Source organism: Cydia amplana, chromosome 9 (genome assembly GCF_948474715.1).
Source record: "Cydia amplana chromosome 9, ilCydAmpl1.1, whole genome shotgun sequence".
Taxonomy (NCBI): domain Eukaryota; kingdom Metazoa; phylum Arthropoda; class Insecta; order Lepidoptera; family Tortricidae; genus Cydia; species Cydia amplana.
The window spans coordinates 15,048,394-15,070,467 of record NC_086077.1 but is presented as its reverse complement, the minus strand read 5'-3'; the positions used below and the strand labels follow the sequence as shown (position 1 = coordinate 15,070,467).

At 39.0% G+C, this 22,074-nt stretch overlaps 1 protein-coding gene across 1 annotated transcript; it reads left to right on the top strand.

The window, feature by feature from the left end:
• Positions 1-892: 892 nt before the first annotated feature.
• Positions 893-21,633, top strand: LOC134651214 (probable aconitate hydratase, mitochondrial). Its single transcript, XM_063506283.1, has 16 exons — positions 893-1,097; positions 1,408-1,488; positions 1,627-1,770; positions 3,147-3,338; positions 4,229-4,415; positions 5,455-5,541; positions 9,952-10,130; positions 10,595-10,717; positions 12,132-12,329; positions 12,865-12,984; positions 13,462-13,642; positions 15,317-15,466; positions 17,227-17,428; positions 19,588-19,806; positions 20,528-20,657; positions 21,444-21,633. The coding sequence occupies exons 1-16, from the start codon at positions 1,065-1,067 to the stop codon at positions 21,585-21,587; spliced, it is 2,370 nt and encodes a 789-aa protein (XP_063362353.1). The 5' UTR covers positions 893-1,064; the 3' UTR covers positions 21,588-21,633.
• Positions 21,634-22,074: the final 441 nt, after the last annotated feature.

Here is a 22,074-nt window from a genome sequence, read left to right as displayed (position 1 = left end):
ACATCGAATTACAGAAAAAATGTTGACATTGACTTTGACATTGATAACTTTTTTTTTTTTAACAGTTATGGCCTGGATGCGAGACATTGACAACGCATAAACGTGTTTATGCATTCTTTAAAAAATAGCACGTCCTTGCGAGCATATCAACCACCTTGTAACTTGACCAAAGAATATAATACTTGACTATCCGGTTTGTTTCAGAAAAGTCAGTATAAAATCACATAAATTTTATAATCAGACATAAAACAGTACTAAAATAAAGACTTTGTTAAGATTTTATCCTAGTATTGTACGTAAAACCGTTTCGAGCAAGTATAAAGTTAATGTTTGTAAAAACACCTCATGCTTTTGACGTACGTTCAAATACTAGTATTATCGCGGTTTGTCGTTTATCAGTTACGTGTTTTATATAGGAAAAGGCCAATTAATTGCATGCATGCATTACAATTAGGTGCACTTCTGAAAATCTGCTTATAATAAAATATGTGAAATTCCCCGCAATCAAATATAACTTGAATCAAGCGAATTAGGACAAAACTATGTTCCGAACGGTCTTATAATGATGCCGTAATAAATTATTTTTTCCCTAAAAATGTTTTTATTTTTTATTTTAGATTTTCGTTTCAATTTATTTTTCTTTAACAAAATACTGGATTTATAAAATTTGATAACATAATGAGCCGTTATATATTATTTAAGTATTTTTTTAATGAGGCTCTTATTTCTGTACATATCGTACGCGAGTTAAAAATATATCTGCGCTACAATTATATTCTTTGGTTACAATAAACTATGAAGCTCTTTGTATATTGATTTTCCACAGTGTCAGCATATATTTTTATGCTGACAACCCAAACAGGGCTATCTGCCAAATTCTACCGACCGGACCGAACTGCCAAGTGCCAATTCGGCTGAAGCCCTTGTGCGGTACGTGTTATATATTAGAACTGCATATTGCAGTCGAAAAACGGCTGGATATCTGGATCAATCCATGTTGCCGTAATAGATTGTTTTAACAAGCCTTATATTACTTTGTCATTGGTGTTCTGAAGTCCGCAACCATGGCTCACTGTATGAGAGTTTTGCATGGCCAGGTAAGTCCTTCGCATTCCTAAAAATTCCATGCTACTTAATATAATTCCAAAATAATTTTTATAATTATCGGTTTTAGTGCTCCTCTTATGTTTACATTGTTATCAATGTTGATTGAGAAATACGATTCCGTGTGTCGCATATCTGAATGGATAGGTCAGGTCACGCAAAATAAAGTTAACGAGAGGTCACCTCAGGTTATTAGTAGTAATCGGAAACCGGATTTTCTTATCCGAGACGTTATTCATGATTATATTGCTTGTGGGTACAGTTTTTTTTACGTAATTTAATATTTATAATTTTTTTTTTCAGGGTGGTAGGACTAGAACAGTGCTCTTGGAGATCCAGCAGAGATGTTTCAGCGTGTCCCCCCTCACGGCCGCGGCCGCGCAGGTATGAAAAACCACCAAAATACCCGTTTTATCACTGTTTTCTTTCAAAAAAAGACATTGTTATGTAACCATCAGTGACCTGAAAATGTTGTTTTTTACGTGATATAGTGGTGTTTTAATGAGTGATATGGTGTTTTAGGTCGCGATGTCGAAGCTAGACAAGGCACCACTGCCTTACTCGAAATTGTCCCAAAATTTGGAGATTGTCAAAAAGAGGTTAGGTCGCGATATGACCTTGTCCGAGAAGGTGCTGTACTCCCATCTCGATGACCCCAAGGGCCAGGTCAGTTTATTCTTATTTATCATTTTTGAGCAAATCTGTGATACTGCAAAAAAATTGAGGATATTAAGTTGCTAATAGGTGATATGATAAGTGCCGAAAAGTTATATGTAAACAAACAAATATTGCATATGTGAATTGTTGGTGGTTATGGTTAAATATGGAAAAGTATGAAATGTTTGAATTTATACACTTGTCAAATTTCTTGGCAGAATTTATACATACTTATTTATTTTTATTCTTATTAGCAGTTCATAGTTTACATATGATCTAACTTTAGTTAAAACATTTTTTAGTGATACAAAACCATATGAACTAGTGATACTATAGGGTCTCTATTGTTTCCAAAAACATTTTAAGTCATAATGTATTGTTTGTCTGCATTTTTGTTAGTCATAATTTAAACCTAACCTAACCTGAAAGTTAACAGTTTTAGGACAAACAACAATATGACAAACAATATATTATACCTTAAAATTTAGGGTCACCACCTTTGTTTCACATAAAATTAATATTAAGTAAATACTAAATCTAGTATGTATTACAATATTTGAACCAGTTTTAATAAATAATTTATGCATAAACTACTTTATCTGAATATATGTATATTAATTGTAAGCACATATTTTATGCAAAGTTTCTCAAAATAGTGTCTCAGTTATTGGAATGCTTAATAGTATTTTTGTTTTTAATTATTCAGCAGGCTGTGATATATTTAGATCTAGAGTCAATAGATGTTGAGTAATCTGCCCCCATAAGCCAATTAGCGGTATCTCGAATCAAAATTCAATGCAAACATACACTTTAAATTATTTATCTTATAATTCCATTTTCAACATTATTTGGGCGTTTTTGTTTTTGTTGTCCCCTACACTTTTTTTTTCAAATTTGGGATTTTTTATGTTATTTCTACTCAGAATCACGAGCTCTTTCTATCCTAATAGGAGAAAAAAAGTGTCCCAAAATTTCCATACATTTATCGATCTTTCCATTCCGCGACCGCCATACAAAGTCTATGAAAAATGGTGACGTAATGGAAATAAAAACCTTAGGACACTTTTTTACCTTAATACTGACTGACTGTTTGGACCTTAATACTGGAATCTTATTAAATACATGTCTGACTTTATGGTGGTTGGTTGGTATTGAGGCACTGGCCTTGTTTGCATGCTCCCATTCCTTATGTACCGGGTCATAGGTTAAGTTAATTTTGTTATTTTATTTTTAGTATTATATAATATTAACCCTAACTTTAAGTTTAGTAATAATGATACTAACCTCGATAGACTTTACGTCTGAAATAAATGATTTTTATTTTAATTATTTATTTTACTTTTTTAGTGTTATTCAAAAATTGATCAATTGTTTTTTTAAACCAGGAAATCGAGCGTGGCACGAGCTACCTCCGCCTCCGCCCCGACCGAGTAGCCATGCAAGACGCCACCGCTCAGATGGCCATGCTTCAGTTCATCTCGTCTGGCCTGCCGCGCGTCGCCGTGCCGTCCACCATCCACTGTGACCATCTTATCGAAGCCCAGATCGGTGGTGTCGAGGATTTGGCCAGGGCTAAGGTAAGACTGCTCAGGGTAGCAGTGGCGGAGCGTCCATAGAAGTCGATTCCCATCGGCTTGCCTATTTTTAGAGACATCTGAGCCTTTATTCTAGAACTTCTAAAGAAACAACAAGCCAAATAAACTTCGGCTTACCTAGTGAACATTTCTGGGACGCCGCTACTGCAGGGTAGGCACTAGGGATTGGTCCCGGTACTGAGTTTGTATGGCGAGAACCGGGAATTCCCGGTTCTCGCATTTTGCATCTCGGAGTTCGGCATTTTGCAACGAAAGTTACAGGAAAACTAAACAAAAACGTTGCCCTGTCCTCTTATTTAAGTTCACATTCACCTTCACAATACGTGTATGTGTTAGCAAACACAATGACGCTTCTGATAACTGCCAAATGGCACGTAAATACGTAGAAAACTCCAGATAACTGTTACAAATAATGATTTATTGTAAGATAAAAAAACAAACGAATAAAATTAAAATAATATTTTACTAAAAGTGCGAAATTTCCACATTGTACAATTTCGGAAACATCTCATATTTTTGTACAGATGTAGAAGACTGTGCGGAAAGAGAAGAGTCGTGGAATGTATTGGGCCCCATACATTCCACGACTCTTCTCTTTCCGCACAGACTAGTGCATAATTGTTTCCCATCGTATTTTCTCGGAAACTTTCGTATTTATCATGCTACTTCAGTCAACCTCAGTACTTTTTGTACCAAGACTGACGGAAATAGCAAAACAGGTTCGTACGTTTCCGTGAAAATACGATGGAAAATAATTATGCACTACATCCGTATGTGGATCGAAATATTCCGTTTCCTGCACATCTGTAATTTTTACCGCGGGTTGGATCTGGGATCTGTTCTAAATCATAACCAGTCGTAAATCTTCCCAGGATATAAACAAAGAGGTATACAAGTTCTTGGCGACTGCCGGTGCCAAGTACGGCGTCGGCTTCTGGAAGCCTGGCTCCGGCATCATCCATCAGATCATCCTGGAGAACTACGCCTTCCCCGGCCTGCTGATGATCGGAACTGACTCGCACACGCCCAACGGTGGAGGTCTCGGTGGTCTCTGCATTGGTAAGTTTTCACTAGAATATCTTATATGTTGGAATTATCCTCTGTTACATTCGGAAGGAGCCCAGGATACTTGAAGTAACTTACCCGAGGGCCATGACACACACACACGCACACCACACTCAGAGCGTCAGGAGCGTGCACGCTCGACGCTGACGCCACAAATGTACGGTCGAAGAGAGTGCACGTGCGAAGCGTGCGTCCTGTGGCTAATTTATATTAGTTTTTACTAAAGCGGCTGTCATCTGACCTTCCAACTTGAGAGGTCTTCCAACTCGAAATTTATATTTATACACACAATTCGGACTTTAATACACACATTTCGAACTTTAGAAACTCACCGGTACAGTCGAAAGTTTTAATTTGTGACCCATTTTGTACCTTGTCACAGTGACAATAGTATGAGGTTTCAAGCGATTTTCATATTGATTGCCACTGTGACAAGGTACGAAATTTGGCATACGTCATAGTAGTACCTACAAATTGAAATTCGCTCGCCTTATGATAGGGCGGGTATACATTACCAAAATGAACGCCCATGAACATAATAAGTATTATCAATTTGATTAGTTATTACAGTTTATGAGAAATTCTCGTACCTAATCAAATTTTTCGGTCATAGGGCACACGCAACTTGTTTTTAGATAATGATAAGTGAGTTTAATTGTAAGTGTGACCCGGACTTGCTATTTTGGTTCCGAAACAAATTTTCTAATCTTTAAGCGATTTTGAACCTGTTATGCTTGTAAAAAAGTAAATGCTTGTAAGAATGAATTAGCTTAGTTTACTAGTAAATTCTTAATTTTGATATACTTTTTAGAACATCTTTAATGCCCGCTTGTATAAACATGTAGTTTGGAAAACAAGTTTTGTAAATAACAGTACAATAGAATAAACTATTCCCTTCCCTTTTTGGAGTAAAACTATTACAATTATAAGAAAAAGACAGTATGATTATCTCTGCCTATGCTTCACTGACAAACGGCTCTTGCCAAACTATACTTTTCAATTTTATTATTATTAATCACGTTTTCTTCACCAGGTGTTGGTGGTGCTGATGCCGTGGACGTGATGGCTGACATCCCCTGGGAACTCAAGTGCCCCAAGGTCATCGGCGTCAAGTTGACCGGTATGCGTACAGGACAATAACCCCATTGCTATGTGTTATAAGGTCGATTATTCTAATTAGTATATATGCTAGTCACAAACCAAACTGAGGACAGGGACATGTCTATCTCTCTCACTCTTACTACGACCACGCAGGTGTGACTGATAAGTATGACAACATAATAGGTAGGTAGTTTGATTTGTTGATTGTAGAGTGTCCACTTAGCGGTATGTTAATATCGCCCGGTTGGGCATTTGAAGTAGTTAGCCGTAGAAGTAGCTGCTGAAAACTTTTGAGACGTGTGTAGTTTATCTTAAGGTCTATATTTGCGTGGCTACACCTGTTGTCTGAGCAACTGCGACAAAATCAGCATACTTTGTCGAATAGTGCTAATTAGAGTATTATTGTTTTGGCAATAAATCCAAGCCTGTGTTGAGTGAAGGTACATAAGCATTTTAATATTTCCTAATAAGAATAAAGTGTTTTCGCGATGATTCTTGACACTATTTTTAATATCGTAAAAACGTGTGTTTGTCAACTTGTAGGACGAAATACAATTCCATATTAAAATTGGAATTAGGTCATAGTCAGGTATAGTGTAAAATGAATGTGTCATTCAATTATCTGATAACGGATAATGTAAGAGTATGTAAATCACATCATGGTTTTACCATGATACGACTTTTTACGCCATACTACAACACTTAAGTAAAAAAAGAATTAAGTATTTTCACAATACTTCGGCACCGATGCCTTTTTGATTTAAAGTCGTTTGCACTGATACCATTATCAAGAGTACATACGTAGAATTACAAAATATAATTTTGAGGCGTTGCCTTCTGCCACTTGATAATACTAAAGATAAACTAGGTACTATATCAAAACAGCATACGTAAATGAGATAAACATGCAGTATTTCGATAAAAAATACAGTAAGCGAGTAATAAAATAATCTGAAGCAACCTTACTGTCTTAATAAAAAGGTTCAAATCGCTTTGATTTGCACATTTCAAACAATACCAACAATGGCAACAATATGCCACGGTGTACAACCAAAAGGACGTATGTATTTATACTTTTCAGAATACGCTTACGACATTTAACATTAGTAAAGCGGTATGGCGTCTCGCCAAGGAATCGATGACACGGCTTGTTTATCTTCGCTAATAAAACGCACTATTACTTTATTTTTAGACGGTAGGTATTTTAAATACGCATTTTGACCTTGAACTTTGTACCCTAGCTATACCTATGCCAAAAAATTAAAACGAAACCGGTATGTAAGGTATGTAATGGTGACAGTTTGAAATATGAATGCTTGGGTAGTTCGTAGTAGTAGAAAATTGTCACATCGAGTAATGTCGACCTAAATTGCGCAGTTTGTTATCAGCGTATAGGATATAGCGTAGTAGACAAACTTCAACGTCTTACACACATATTTTAAAATAATTGTCGGCCAATTAAAATGGTAAAATTTTGGTGCTTTGTCATTGTAATTTACTAATTTGACTGTCATTGACATTAAATAACAAAGTAAGGTCTGTGCGGGAAAAAAATAACATTACCTACATTTTGTAGGTTATGGTTCTGATTAAAAAAAATGTGCGTAACGGAATTTAGAGCAACGATGGAATGGTGTTATCCGAAAACTATACTCAGACACACCCCCTTTGTCAGTAGAAAAAGGCGCGAAATTAAAATTATCTATGGGAAGACAACTCTTTTTTTTAATTTTCCGCCGTTTTCTACTGAGAAAGTGGGTGTGCCAAGTATATTTATGACGAGTTTATGACATGAAAAAAAAGTACATCATAATACATTAAAAACGATTTAAAATATGTGAACTCGTCCTAATAATGGGATCACCTCAATTAACGACACATTATGCACGTGTCCGACCCGACTTCCGGAGAATGCCTTAGGTCAGTCAGTCAATCTGTTTATAACAAGTCCAATGTCCAATTATTATCACCAGACCTACTGAACTTGTTGATGTTATAACGCTAAATATTATGAAATAAAGCTCCTTTTCATGATTTGCCAGTTATGATTAAAACGCATTAGAAAATGTATTTAAAAAAACAATACTCTTTACCCCCTACTTCATAAAACTTAATAGCAACCTCTTACAATACAATAATCAAAAAAGTCGACCGAAGGGGCATCATGGCTATGGCTTTCCATAATGTCAATATCCAAAGAGGAAAATGGAGACTACGTTTGTATTGAAAAGCGGTCGTCCACTATCCTCTTCAGCGTCCACTACGTCACATGACCCATATCATCACGATACGCAACTAAACCTTAACACAATACGAAAATAACGTTTGCCCCATTAATTTAACGAAGACGTATCGCGTAACTTTCAATCCACGTTTGAACCAAACTCATTGTGTCTTATCGTAATGGGGATACGTGCTATATGCGCGTGATCGTTCGGTTATGTCACGCGACATTGATACTGTAGTGAGACTATTTTTATCGCGCGCGATCTACGTCTAGACATTCCTATCATGGTATAGTTGGATAATTCTAGATTATTCAGCACGTTTTCTTTCTAACTATAACTCTATATATATGCACATATAACTATACATGCACTTTATAACTATATATGCACAAAAATATAAATGTTAAAATAACTCGCGTAAATGGTTTTCGGATGTTACCGAATAGAACTTTTTAAACATGTAGGTACATTTTGGTTTCATAAGCTTTGTCTGATATTTATCTATCTTGAAAGTTGAATATCTGGCCGAGTTTATAAAACTTGTGAATTGACTTGTTTGGTTGAATGTATAACTCAAACAAAACAAATTTGTTTTTTTATTTTATGCATATAGTTTATTATCACTACAGCTATAGTAAAAAATATTATGCAGGCAAATTTAGTCTTATGTCAATGACAGATATCTACTGATAAGTTGCTTTTATTACTTTATCTAGGTTTTAGGTTAATAATTGAAAATTTCTTTCTTTAAATAAATAAACTCCTTAATGCCATTTTAAGATTTCAGTATTGTTCTGAAAATAAAGTATTCATTTTTGTATCAGTTTTACTTGTTATGTTATAAATCAGCAAAAACACACCTAGGAGTTCATAGTTGATACGTCTCTCTTACTAATTCCATAGTAACAATAATTTTTGCGTTATATAAATATATTTTGTTTTATAAATAGTCGATTTGACTCGACAGAAAATTTAGCATCACGACCTAAAAATGCATAAAATACTTTCATCCAATTTAAAAGAGTAATCAAATTACATTTGTCTGATTTTTATATAATCGTACGTGAAGCGGCGTCGTTTTGACCTTTTGCCAAAAACGTTTATTTACCTTTTTTCTTTATGTTTTGCGTAATATGTAAACATTGTGATTAGTATTTCTGCTGACTTTATTTAAGATAAAAGTATATATGACAATTAGGCACAGTAAATTTCTACAGCGCTATCAGAGCAAATGAAGATCTCAAAAAAATATCTGAAACAACATAAAGTTAAGGCGTTACAATTTACATGTTTTCGAGTATCAGATACAGTAGGGATACTTATTACAGTAAATTCTAAACCTAAGTAGGATGTTTTACAGTACGCTTCTAAATATCACAACCTTGAAAATTTCCTACACACCCAAATCAATCCTAGAAGAAGTTTTATCGCGATAACTTATCTCATCATAATATCCGTCTTGGTCTACTAAAAATGTAGATATATTGATACCTACTGATGATGATTACTGATATCTCGTTGTCACATCTACGTCGTTGTTGTACGTCATTTAAGAGCGTACATAATTTAATACAATTGAATAATATTGCAAAGATACAGACTTTGGAATAGTTCTATCCTTTCTTCCAGTAATTTTCCTCTTTTTGGGAACACTAGTTTATGCCAAATACCATTTTTTATTTAATTGGGTTAATACATTTTTGTCCCTCAATGCCATGGTTAGGTACATCTTCTGAAATAAAACAGGCATTTATGAGATAAGGGTAATTACATTGTAAGTTATCTGCCGAGTATGTGAATTTGTAGTAGAATGTGTTACAACAATTAGGACTCATTTAGACGGGCATGCGAGTTTCATTCCATTGCCTAATTTGATCGGTCGGCTGAATTGTTGTAACCTCAAAGTTCCGCAATGTAACCAATATTGCATGCGAGTTCGCGCGCCTTCTAAATAAGCTCTTATTCTAGCAAATTTTGTTATTAGATCATTCCACTAGTCTCTGTTACGAACATCTGCGAATGCTAAGAAATGGAATTTTGGTATAGGCCATCTTTAAAATCTGTCCAAAAATCAGCTTCCTAGTAGTTTTAAAATATTGTGTATCATTCGTAAGCATCACTGGTGAAATGTTCCCGTTTCCCAAGAACCATTTAATACCTCCTAAAATCTTCAAGACTACTAAATACATACCCTTCAACAGGCAAGCTCTCCGGCTGGACCAGCCCCAAGGACATCATCCTGAAGGTGGCCGGCATCCTGACCGTCAAGGGAGGCACCGGCGCCATCGTGGAGTACCACGGCCCCGGCGTCGACTCCATCTCTTGCACCGGCATGGCGACCATCTGCAACATGGGCGCCGAGATCGGAGCCACCACCAGCGTGAGTGTTGCCAGATGTGGGAACAACTTTCCACCGCCGCCATCGGAGAGTAGTCGTTTGTAGGGTTCCGTACTCAAAGGGTAAAAACGGGACCCTATTACTAAGACTCCACTGTCCGTCTTGTCTGTCTGTCTGTCCGTCTGTCTGTTCGTCTGTCTGTCACCAGGCTGTATCTCATGAACCGTGATAGCAAGTTGAATTTTTCACAGATGATGTATTTCTGTTGCCGCTATAACAACAAATACTAAAAAGTACGGAACCCTCGGTGGGCGAGTCCGACTCGCACTTGTCCGGTTTTTAATCATGGGCACGTTTGCGGCGCTAAATGTGATTTACCGTTAACAATGCACCCACCAGTCTTGTAAGTTTTTCCCACCGCAGTACAAAATATAAGCAAAAAGTGGTCTAGTTTCGTCACAGTTCAATACAAACTATTTACTCACTCGTAACCTTTATTTATACAGGTGTTCCCGTACAACTCGCGTATGGAGGCGTACCTGAAATCCACCGGACGTCACGATATCGCCGCCGCCGCCACCGCCTCTAAACATCTGCTTACACCCGACGCGAAGGCGCCTTATGACCAGGTAATACAGCCGAGTTTTGCTTGCCAAAGGTATAGCTGATAGTGATATCGGTCGACAATCATGACTAGAAAAACTACTTTGTCAGCCGTCAGTCATGATCAGAAATAGGAATTTTAACGTTAATACTAGTAACATAGGGTTTAGAATTCCGAATCGGAATTGGTTTATATCTACAGACACTCAGCGTTACAAGTGCCGTCGCCGATAGACAACTGTATAGAATAATAAATTACTGCCACGGCGCCTGTCTGGCAGTCTAGTAGATATAAACCGACCTTTTCAATCAAATGGCCCTATTGGTCCAAAACCCCCTTTTAGTACAACTAATCTAATATCAACGATGTGTAAACAGTTGGAGTGCTCAATTAGTTGCCGTGCCCAATCCTGATTATAGTTAGGAACAATGCTATATTCCACTATTTCCACTGAGGAGTTAGAGTGAGGGTTCCTCACAACGGCCTGATGGGTTATTACTCCCCAATGGAATTGATTCTGTAGTCTAACAGTCGTTTGCACCAAACTGTCTGTCATCAATAAAGACTTCGCTAAATTTTACTTTACTGAAAGGTGATGTTGATGTCTTGACAGTCTGTCAAGTGTGGATGGTGCAACTGGCACTAAGTATTATTAGGCTGTGGTAACATTTTTTTTTATTGAAATAACGAAATATGAGCGTGAGGTTTTTCATAAACGCAACATACATCATCATCTTCCTCGCGTTGTCCCGGCATTTTTGCCACGGCTCATGGGAGCCTGGGGTCCGCTTGGCAACTAATCCTACTGGGATTAGTTGCCAAGCGTTGCATTGGCATGGGCACTAGTTATAAACGCAACATACATATCGACTTGAATTACTGATCAAACCTCTTTATTTGTCTCCTGTTTGTGGAGACTGGTCTATTTAAGCTAACACGAGCTATTATATTTAGTAACTTTATTTTTGAGTATAATTACATGGACACACCTCATTCGGTTCTCGTATGCTATTTTATTTTTACTATCATTTTCTTTAATTTAATGAATGTTTTAATTAGGTATACAGGATTTTGACTCTTGGAGACCCTATACATCTCTAAGGATAATTTGATTAACTACTATATATTGTAATCTTTTATGATGAGACTTAGAGACATTTACATCTCTAAATAATTTTAGATTATAGTTTTTGTATCTTTGTGTTTTTTTTTCAATACTATTGTTATTGCGTTTTTTGTAATTCGACATTTAGAGGCTATATACATCTCTATGTTAGTTTGATTTGATATTTACGGCTTAGTTGTATTTTATAATTATTGATGTGTTTTTTTTTGCTGTATGTAAATTCCATATTGACGTGTAAAAGTGCCCTTGTGGCCTATTTGCTGAATAAATGTTGATATTTGAAATGTTGATATTTGATATTTGATATTTTCAGCTGATCGAAATCGACCTGAACAAACTGGAGCCTCATGTGAACGGGCCCTTCACCCCGGATCTAGCGAACCCCATCTCCAAGCTCGGCGAGGCCGCTAAGAAGGCGGGCTGGCCCTTGGACATCAAAGTGGGCCTTATCGGATCCTGCACCAACTCGTCCTACGAGGATATGGGCCGGTGCGCCAGCATTGTCAAGGAGGTGAGGTCTCGAGGAAGTAGATCCAAGATCTAAGGAAACCAGGTCGACACTCCGGTTGTGATTCTAGCTTAAAATTACTGCTGAGTTGCGACTTTAGAGTATTAAATAAATATAGACAGAAAACGCATAAATTTAACGACACAAAATGATACATTCAGAAAAAAAAACATCCAGACAAAGAAACATTAAACGCTAAAATACCCCACAGCTATCGTTTCTTAATATCTTTTCTTCCCCACTCAGCATGGAAGAAAAGATTTTATGACGTCATTTAAAAAATATTTCAAGTTAAAAATATTAAGTGTACATTAAAATTATAATTTATTCGTATGTACTGCATGGTATTGTATATATTGTGTATGTATTGGAGTGCTGTTAAAATTTTCGACATAAAGAAATGAAATGTCTTGTTCTAATTAGGAACAGCGCACCCAATCACAGTGTACAAGTTTCAATTCAAAATGAAATTGACCTATAAGGCACAGCACAGCCCCGTTTTAAAAGCCATAGTATCTGAAGTCAGTTTATTCCCCAGGCCCTGAAACACGGTGTCAAGTCTAAGATCCCGTTCAACGTGACCCCCGGCTCGGAGCAGGTGCGCGCCACCATCGAGCGTGACGGCATCGCTGGTACTCTCCGCGAGTTCGGAGGCACTGTAAGTATATATTTCACTGTTGTTATGAGCTTGCTTCAGTGTAGTTTTACGGCCCTTTTTGGTGGTATCCTCTCGAGAGTAGTAATAGGTTTCGGTGTCAACCTAAACTAACCTTAATCTAGTTTCAAGCAATACATTTTTGAGGTTCAACTTCTTTTATGTAGGACTTCCTTTCCAGTGAGACGCGCCCCTAGGGATCCGTATTAAGAATGCTAGAAGGGCCTGAGATACATTTGAAGAAACTCAATGAGTTTTTCTAGTTGATAGAAATAATAAAATAGAAAAGAACTCATTAAGTTTCTAGAAACGAAAGAAAGGTCAAGGGGGGCAAAGCAGAGGGGTAAAAGGTTGAATTGGGAACCTCTAGTTGAATAATGTCAAATAGTTCTATCGTGTGAGGTTTAAAAAATATATGTGTTTTATCACGGAGTATTGCGTAACTCTGTAAACTTTTTATTATTATTATTTTCAATGTAGGTCCTGGCTAACGCGTGCGGCCCCTGCATCGGCCAATGGGACCGCAAGGACGTGAAGAAGGGAGACAAAAACACCATCGTCACCTCTTACAACCGCAACTTCACCGGCCGCAACGACGCCAACCCCGCCACGCACTGCTTCGTCACCAGCCCTGAGCTGGTCACTGCTCTGTCTCTTGCCGGTAACTATACATAATATACGTGAACCATCACCTCCTACAGCAACTTCACCGCAACGACGCCAACCCCGCCACGCACTGCTTCGTCACCAGCCCTGAGCTGGTCACTGCTCTGTCTCTTGCCGGTAACTATACACTAGTGGCTCTGTGAGCTGTAGACCTCGCGAACATAGCTTATTGGGACCGTGCACCACACAGCGGTTTGATCAATCAACAATACAAAATTTTAATTTATTAAAAAAAAAAAACGAAGTTTAAGTGAAAAAAAAAATACAAAAAGTTATGTCTTACTGGGGATCGAACCCAGACTTTCTGTGTGCAAACAAAAAAAGCGATTGTTTACAAAATACGCCATGATAGTTCTTAGCTAAGGTAACGAAATTCGGCTACTCATTCTCGAGTACAAACTAAATATCTAAATACCGCCTAAACCAGCAATACAATTTTTCTGATTTTTTTGCCATTTACTATGTAAATATGTTTCAAAAAGAAAATACTCTTATGATATCGATACGACTATTTGTTTAAGCGCGAGGTATCACAACTCCTCCATTTTTTTAAAATTTCCAAAAACGGGATTGACAAAAAAAAAATTTACTCATAGAATCTGGTCACAAAATTTCACAAGAATCGGTTGAGAATTGGGACCTGTAGAGGAGAACATCCGGACATACAAAAGCAAAATGCCCGAGTCAAAACGTAGACCTTCGCTACGCTTCGGTCAATAATATAGGTGAACCATCACCTCCTACAGCAACTTTACCGCAACTGTCTCTTGCTGGTAAATAACCTATTATAATCTACAGCAGCGGTCGGCAACCTTTTAGCAGCCAAGGGCCATATAGTGTTAACGAAGTTGACGCGGGCCGTACTTTGTTAATATTTATGACTTTATCAGACATTGTCGTTTGTCAATATTACTTACAAAATAGCCAGGGAGGCTCGCGGGACGCAAGTAACAGGTTCACGAGCCGCATGCGGCCCGCGGGCCGCAGGTTGCCGACCGCTGATCGACAGTATTTTATCACTCAGTGGTGCCAGTACAGTCCTTTCTTCGAGTACGCCAGTTTCGGTACTAGCGACCTCCCATCTTCTACCTATCGAGCTAATGGACCGTTAATTAAGTCTGACAGCTGCCAACAACTCTTTAGCATCACGAAGTGTACATTTTTAGACAAAGAGACCCAATTATCTCCTCTCCATGACTACCATTGGTGCGCGTTGTGTTATCCAACTGTAATCTTAATTAGATGGTTGGCTAATTTTGTTAGGTTAGGTTAGGTAACGCAGCGCTTTGTAGTAACTTTTCTGGATCAGTGCCTGTGGGATCTAAACGTGCCACGCGTTCTGTCAGCCGTATCAACTTCAAGTTCAATTTACCGGCTTTCATTTTGAACCGCCTTATTCATAAAACTTAGCAACCTCTTACAAATTCCTGTAAAATTTTGTCCCTTTCTACAAACAGAATTGACAAAAGATTATCAACTGTTTGTTAGATTTGGCAGACGTTTATGAACAACGCCTTAGCTCCACTTGCACCATCCCACTAACCTGGGGTTAACCGGTTAAACCCAGTGTCAAATTGTATTGGTAACCATGGTAACTCCAGGTTTAACCGGTTAACCCCGGGTTAGTGGAATGGTGCAAGTAATCGTTAATAAAGTAAATGTTTCTCAGGTCGCCTGGACTTCAACCCGCTGACCGACAGCCTGACCGGATCGGATGGCAAGCCGTTTAAGCTGTCGGACCCCTTCGGCGACGAGCTGCCCGCCAAGGGCTTCGACCCCGGCCAGGACACCTACGAGCACCCGCCCGCGGACGGCAGCAGTGAGTTTTACACTATGGAAAATCACATCTAGTTTAACAACGAGAAGAATTTGAGTGGTTTTACCACGCTGAAAATATCTGGGCTATAAAGCTTTGGATTCCCCCGAAAACGGTGCCGTCATATGACGGCCGTCATATAGCGGCAGCAAAAGACGGCCGTCTTTACGGTGGCGACATGTGGAAAATACCACGGCGTCATAACACACCGTCATCCACCAAGGTCAAAGCGGCAAATTTGAAAAATGTAGGCGCGATGGGATAACGTCCCATAGAAAATTTGAATTTCGCGCCTTTTCCTACTGACAAGATTTGCTTGATCATCTATAATTTACTTGGAGGATGAAATATCATCAGAAGAGGAAAATAATACGGAATCATTTATTCAAATCTCGTGTCATTTATTCAAAATGGCGTCACCGCTATCTAATAAAACGTTCACGAAACTACCGACAAGGTCATGACGGCCGTCATCTTACGTTACGTTGACAATCAACGTAACGTAACGCCGTCTAGGAAACCGCGCCATCTTGTTTACATAGACAACGTTCTAGTGACGTCAGTCAACGCTATATAGCGGCCGTAATATGACGGCACCGTTTTCGGAGGAATCCAAAGCTTAACCGCAAAAATCGCGAAGTTCGCTAATTTCGAGCATCTATCTCTGTCACTCTTGTTAAGCCTTCATTAGAGTAAAAGAGAAAGATCCCCGCAATTTGCGAATTTCGGCTTTCCCGATTGGCCCCCTGGAGGCACTGGAATCAATTTGAGCAACAGCAATAAAATTCAAGCCATAGCAAATTATTCACAGTCATACAAGGCATTTTAGCCAAATGTCCTTAACTTTAAAGTTTAAATATTCTATGTTTTACATTAAGAATTGCCAGATCCAGATGCCCGATGCCCCATTCGGGTTTCGCCATAGTTGAGAGGTCATTAGAATTGGTCCAAGCTAACAATGCACAAACTTTGCTTACAGCTAACTCAAACATTTATTTATCACTAGCTTTTGCCCGCGACTTTGTCTGCATCGAATTAGTGACAGCAGCTAAAGTATAACAATACTATAGTTCGTTTTTTTTAGCGTTAGAAAGAACTTGAAAGAAGATAAGCGATTTTGACACCTTTTAATTGAAAAACACTTTTTAAAAATCAATAACTATTACTTATGAACGCAGAAGACTATAAAAGATCGTATTAGATTAATAATTGTTACATATTAACCGTAACTTATTTTTAAAATGTGTTTTTTAATTAAAAGACACATCAAGATTGTTTACCAAAATTTTAATGCAAAAAAAACGAAGTATAATGCTAATAGCAATCATTCAATTTGCGCATTGCTTACTTCAATTATTAGGCAGTTCATTAACTCCGTCAATTCCACCCCCCTTTGCACTCTACAGGGATGATTTCAGACATAAATTAAACTATCCTAGAGTCAGACCAAGAAAAGTCTGCAGCGGATTTGATAGCCCACGCAGTGCAAGTGTTATTTACACGTCATAATTTCATAGAAGTTTGACGTTTAAAATAACACTGGCACTGCGAGGGCTGTCAAATCCGCTGCAGACTTTTCTTGGTCTGACTCTATGTCCTTCCCCGGGACCCGGGACTCAAACTATCTCTATGTCAAATTTCAACTAAATCGGTATTTGTACTAATCGGTACAGACACAATTTCGCGTTTATAATATTATATTATAGTATGGAACTATGGATTAAATTAAAAATGTACATTATAATGACTCCATTCTTCCACAGGCGTCCAGGTCGACGTATCCCCCAGCTCCGACCGTCTCCAGCTCCTCGCGCCTTTCGACAAGTGGGACGGCAAGGACCTCACCGACATGACCATCCTCATCAAGGTCAAGGGCAAGTGCACCACCGACCACATCTCCGCCGCCGGACCCTGGCTCAAGTACCGTGGACATCTTGACAACATCTCCAACAACATGTTCATCACGTGAGTATTATTTTTTACAAGTGTGACAACTGACAATGCAAGGACCTAACGGACATGACCATCCTCATCAAGGTCAAGGTCAAGTGCACCACCGACCACATCTCCGCCGCCGGACCCTGGCTCAAGTACCGTGGACATCTTGACAACATCTCCAACAACATGTTCATCACGTGAGTATTATTTTTAAAGGTCAAGGGCAAATGTGTCACACATTACTTCTCTGTCTTCATCACGCGACCTTTGAATACTGACAATGCTAGGACCTGACCAAGATGACCATCCTCATCAAGGTCAAGTGCACCACCGATCACATCTCCGCCGCCGGACCCTGGCTCAAGTACCGTGGACATCTTGACAACATCAACAACATGTTCATCACGTGAGTATTATTTTTAAAGGTCAAGGGCAAATGTGTGACACATTACTTCTCTGTCTTCATCACGCGACCTTTGAATACTGACAATGCTAGGACCTGACCAAGATAACCATCCTCATCAAGGTCAAGTGCACCACCGACCACATCTCCGCCGCCGGACCCTGGCTCAAGTACCGTGGACATCTTGACAACATCTCCAACAACATGTTCATCACGTGAGTATTATTTTTAAAGGTCAAGGGCAAATGTGTCACACACTACTTCTCTGTCTTCATCACGTGACCTTTGAATACTGACAATGCTAGGACCTGACCAAGATAACCATCCTCATCAAGGTCAAGTGCACCACCGACCACATCTCCGCCGCCGGACCCTGGCTCAAGTACCGTGGACATCTTGACAACATCTCCAACAACATGTTCATCACGTGAGTATTATTTTTAAAGGTCAAGGGCAAATGTGTCACACATTACTTCTCTGTCTTCATCACGTGACCTTTGAATACTGACAATGCTAGGACCTGACCAAGATGACCATCCTCATCAAGGTCAAGTGCACCACCGGCCACATCTCCGCCGCCGGACCCTGGCTGAAGTACCGTGGACATCTTGATAACATCTCCAACAACATAACGTGAGTATAATTTTTGAAGGTCTTTCGAGCCTCGACAATAATGTACTATATGTGGTTTGGATATATCTTCGAGAAGTCAGTAAATTGTCGTTACTGTAATTGTTGGGACTGGAGACATTACCATATTACTACAGTGTGGGTGCCATAATTGGACTTAATTCTAAAGAAAGTATTACTCACGTTAAACTGCTTTTGACGTTTCGGTTTTTTGATCAATTTTGGCGGTATATTTTCCCGTGTTACATTATTTAATTAAACTGGTGCCGCCCACCATACAAAATCATAGCCAAGGAAGTTTGAATCTTGTTGTATTTTCATTCGGGTTGAATTTAATTTGTTCAAAAATTTTACGAAACAAATGTAATGCTACCTACTTTGTTATTCATTAAGGTTGACATTCCATCGACACTGAGTGTACCTGTACATCCTAATGTACATTGGGCGGCACGAAGTTAAATAACTAACGCGATTACAATAGGCTACATGACTAATTTTTTTTATGGTATCAATCGATCGGGTTTGTTTTTAGGATCAAATGTCTATATGGGACCCATTGCATTAAAGTAACACAAAAGTCAGAAATTGTAGTCAAAGGCCGACAGTCGCACTTCACTCGCGAAACGCCCTATACAAAACGGCCAGAGGCCGTGACGTCATCGCCCATCTTGTAGTATGGACAAAACAAGAAAATTGCGTTTCTGTCGGTGAAATATTGCGTTTATGTATATAGTTGCTATACAATATTTTATTGCATGAAATGTAAGGAATCGAATGGTACCCTTACTTTTATCGTTTCTGGAAGTTAAAAAAAACTTAAATTTTGAAACTTTCAGGTCCTGTATTTTTGTAATTTTCAATATTTTATTTTAATATCCACATCATTGTGATAAATTGCTCGTTTGCCATCTATTTTTTTTTTTTTTTTTTATTGGGAAACAAACAGCTTTCAATCTTACACAATATGAATTAATATTAATAAAACACAAGCCAAAACAGTTTCCACTAGTAAATTAAAGCAGATATGCTCAAAGGGAAGTACTTAATAGAATACAAAAAAAATACAAAACGCATTATCCAAAGCAATCAAGCAAACTGAAAGTTGTTTTACTAGATTTTGTTATAAAATTCAACATGTGGTCATCATCCCCAGCGCCACCAACGCCGAGAACGGCGAACTGAACAAGGTGAAGAACCAGGTGACGGGCGAGTGGGGCGCGGTGCCCGCGACGGCGCGCGCGTACAAGGCGGCCGGCGTGCGCTGGTGCGTGGTCGGCGACGAGAACTACGGCGAGGGCTCCTCCCGCGAGCACGCCGCGCTCGAACCGCGCCACCTCGGCGGCCGCGCCATCATCGTCAAGAGCTTCGCTAGGTGAGAATGCTGTTAGGGTTCCGTACCCAAAGGGTAAAAACGGGACCCTATTACTAAGACTCCGCTGTCCGTCCGTCTGTCACCAGGCTGTATCTCACGAACCGTGATAGCTAGACAGTTGAAATTTTCACAGATGATGTATTTCTGTTGCCGCTATAACAACAAATACTAAAAACAGAATAAAATAAAGATTTAAGTGGGGCTCCCATACAACAAACGTGACTTTTGACCGAAGTTAAGCAACGTCGGGCGGGGTCAGTACTTGGGTGACCGTTTTTTTGCTTGTTTTGCTCTATTTTTTCTTGATGGTGCGGAACCCTCCGTGCGCGAGTCCGACTCGCACTTGGCCGGTTTTTATATGAGATTTGGCTTAAAAGGGCTGGGCATTAAAAAAAATTGACACAATTCTAAGGATTGACAGGGCAAGCTATGATAGCGCCATTTGTTGTTATAGCGGCAACAGAAATACATCATCTGTGAAAATTTCAACTATCTAACTATCACGGTTCGTGAGATACAGCCTGGTGACAGACGGACGGACGGACGGACGGACAGCGGAGTCTTAGTAATAGGGTCCCGTTTTTACCCTATGGGTACGGAACCCTAAAAACGAGCAAGCTATGATGGCGCCATCTATGCAAACCTCTGACAGTTGCCAACCCCATTGTTGATTGATTCATGCCTAACCGACATGACTAAGTTCTTAATTATCTGTGTGCAGGATTCACGAGACCAACCTGAAGAAGCAGGGCATGCTCCCGATGACGTTTGCCAACCCCGCTGACTACGACAAGATCCAGCCCACGGACAAGATCTCGCTGCTCGGCCTCAAGGACCTCGCGCCCGGCAAGGTAACACACTCTTCATTCATTGAGCGTAACTTTAATTTTTTTAATTTTTATATATTGTGAACTTTTTTGCCACTTTTGTGTTATTTCTACTCAGAATCACGAGCTCTTTCGATCCTAATGGGGATAAAAAATGTCCCCGAGTTTTTTTCCTATTGTGTTACCATTTCCCCATATACTTTGTATGGCGGTAACAAAAAGGAAAGTTTGAAAAATGTATGGAAACGTTAGGTTAGGTTATTTTTCCTATAGGGATGAAAAGGGCTCGCGATCCTGACTAGAAATAACACAAAAGTGGCAAAAGGTCACAATATATAAAAATGGCAAAAAATAAAAGACACGCTCAATTATCAGGGCTCGGAAAAACGCCCGTCATTTTAAAACAAATCATAATTTTAGATCCATTTACGAGTCGAAAATGTTCGTTTACGGTCTACGGATGTCATTGGGGCATATTTTAATCGTTGACATTGGTATAAAGACGTCTGTGTTGTACGGAACATGGTAATGTTATCAAAATGACGAGCGTTTTTCCGAGCCCTGATAATTGAGAGTTTCTTTTATTTTTTGCCATTTTTATATATTGTGATCTTTGCCACTTTTGTGTTATTTCTAGTCAGGATCGCGAGCCTTTTTCATCCCTATAGGAAAAATAACCTAACGTTTCCATACATCCTGTCATTTAGTTCTTTCCTTGGCGTTCAGAGGTTGAAAATCGTGTCGAATTTTTTTATAAATACTTAATACCTGTTTGACGTACTGTTGAGTAGTTAAATTTTTTGTTTACAGCAAGTGGAATGCGAAATCAAGCACAAAGACGGCAAGACCGAGCGTATCAAGCTGAACCACTCCTTGAACGAGCAACAGATCGCATGGTTCAAGGCCGGCTCCGCCCTCAACAGGATGAAAGAGATCGCCGCCGGCAAGAAGTGAACACCAAACTAGGTAGCTAGTAGCCGAGATCATACGAAAACCACACTGGCACCCGTGAAACCCTTTAAATACCTACAAATTTCGCCAGTCTGATTAAATTGTCCGATCAAATCAGGCCGTGCGGACGCAAACCCCAATTTGGCTCGCCGATTTCTACCGATAAAATGAAGGTGCCGATTCAAGAATACCAATTTGTGACGTATTTTTGTTTGGGGGCATTTTTTTAACTTAGAGGGCTCAAATATCATCATAAATCTAAAATTGGTGATTGACGCCAATTTAATTTCTGATAAAATCGGTAGATTTGATCATCCCGTCTGGACTCCACTTAAATATGGAGCGACCTTCTACACGCAGGTCAATGGCCGCACGCGCCGGCGAATTTGACACAGATTTGAAATGGTTTTAAAAATAAGAGTGTGCTTCGTGCCAGCGTGGTTTCGTTTAAGAAGTATAGGTTTGTATGGTTACCGTTACCATCTAGAAT

What these genes read in the sequence shown, in the direction of transcription:
- LOC134651214 (XM_063506283.1), top strand. Translation starts at nt 1,065, where the DNA reads ATGGCTCACTGTATGAGAGTTTTGCATGGCCAG. An exon ending in CCCGCCCGCGGACGGCAGCA is followed by an intron (nt 15,467 to 17,226) that starts GTGAGTTTTACA and finishes ATTCTTCCACAG; the next exon opens with GCGTCCAGGTCGACGTATCC. An exon ending in AGGACCTCGCGCCCGGCAAG is followed by an intron (nt 20,658 to 21,443) that starts GTAACACACTCT and finishes TTTTGTTTACAG; the next exon opens with CAAGTGGAATGCGAAATCAA.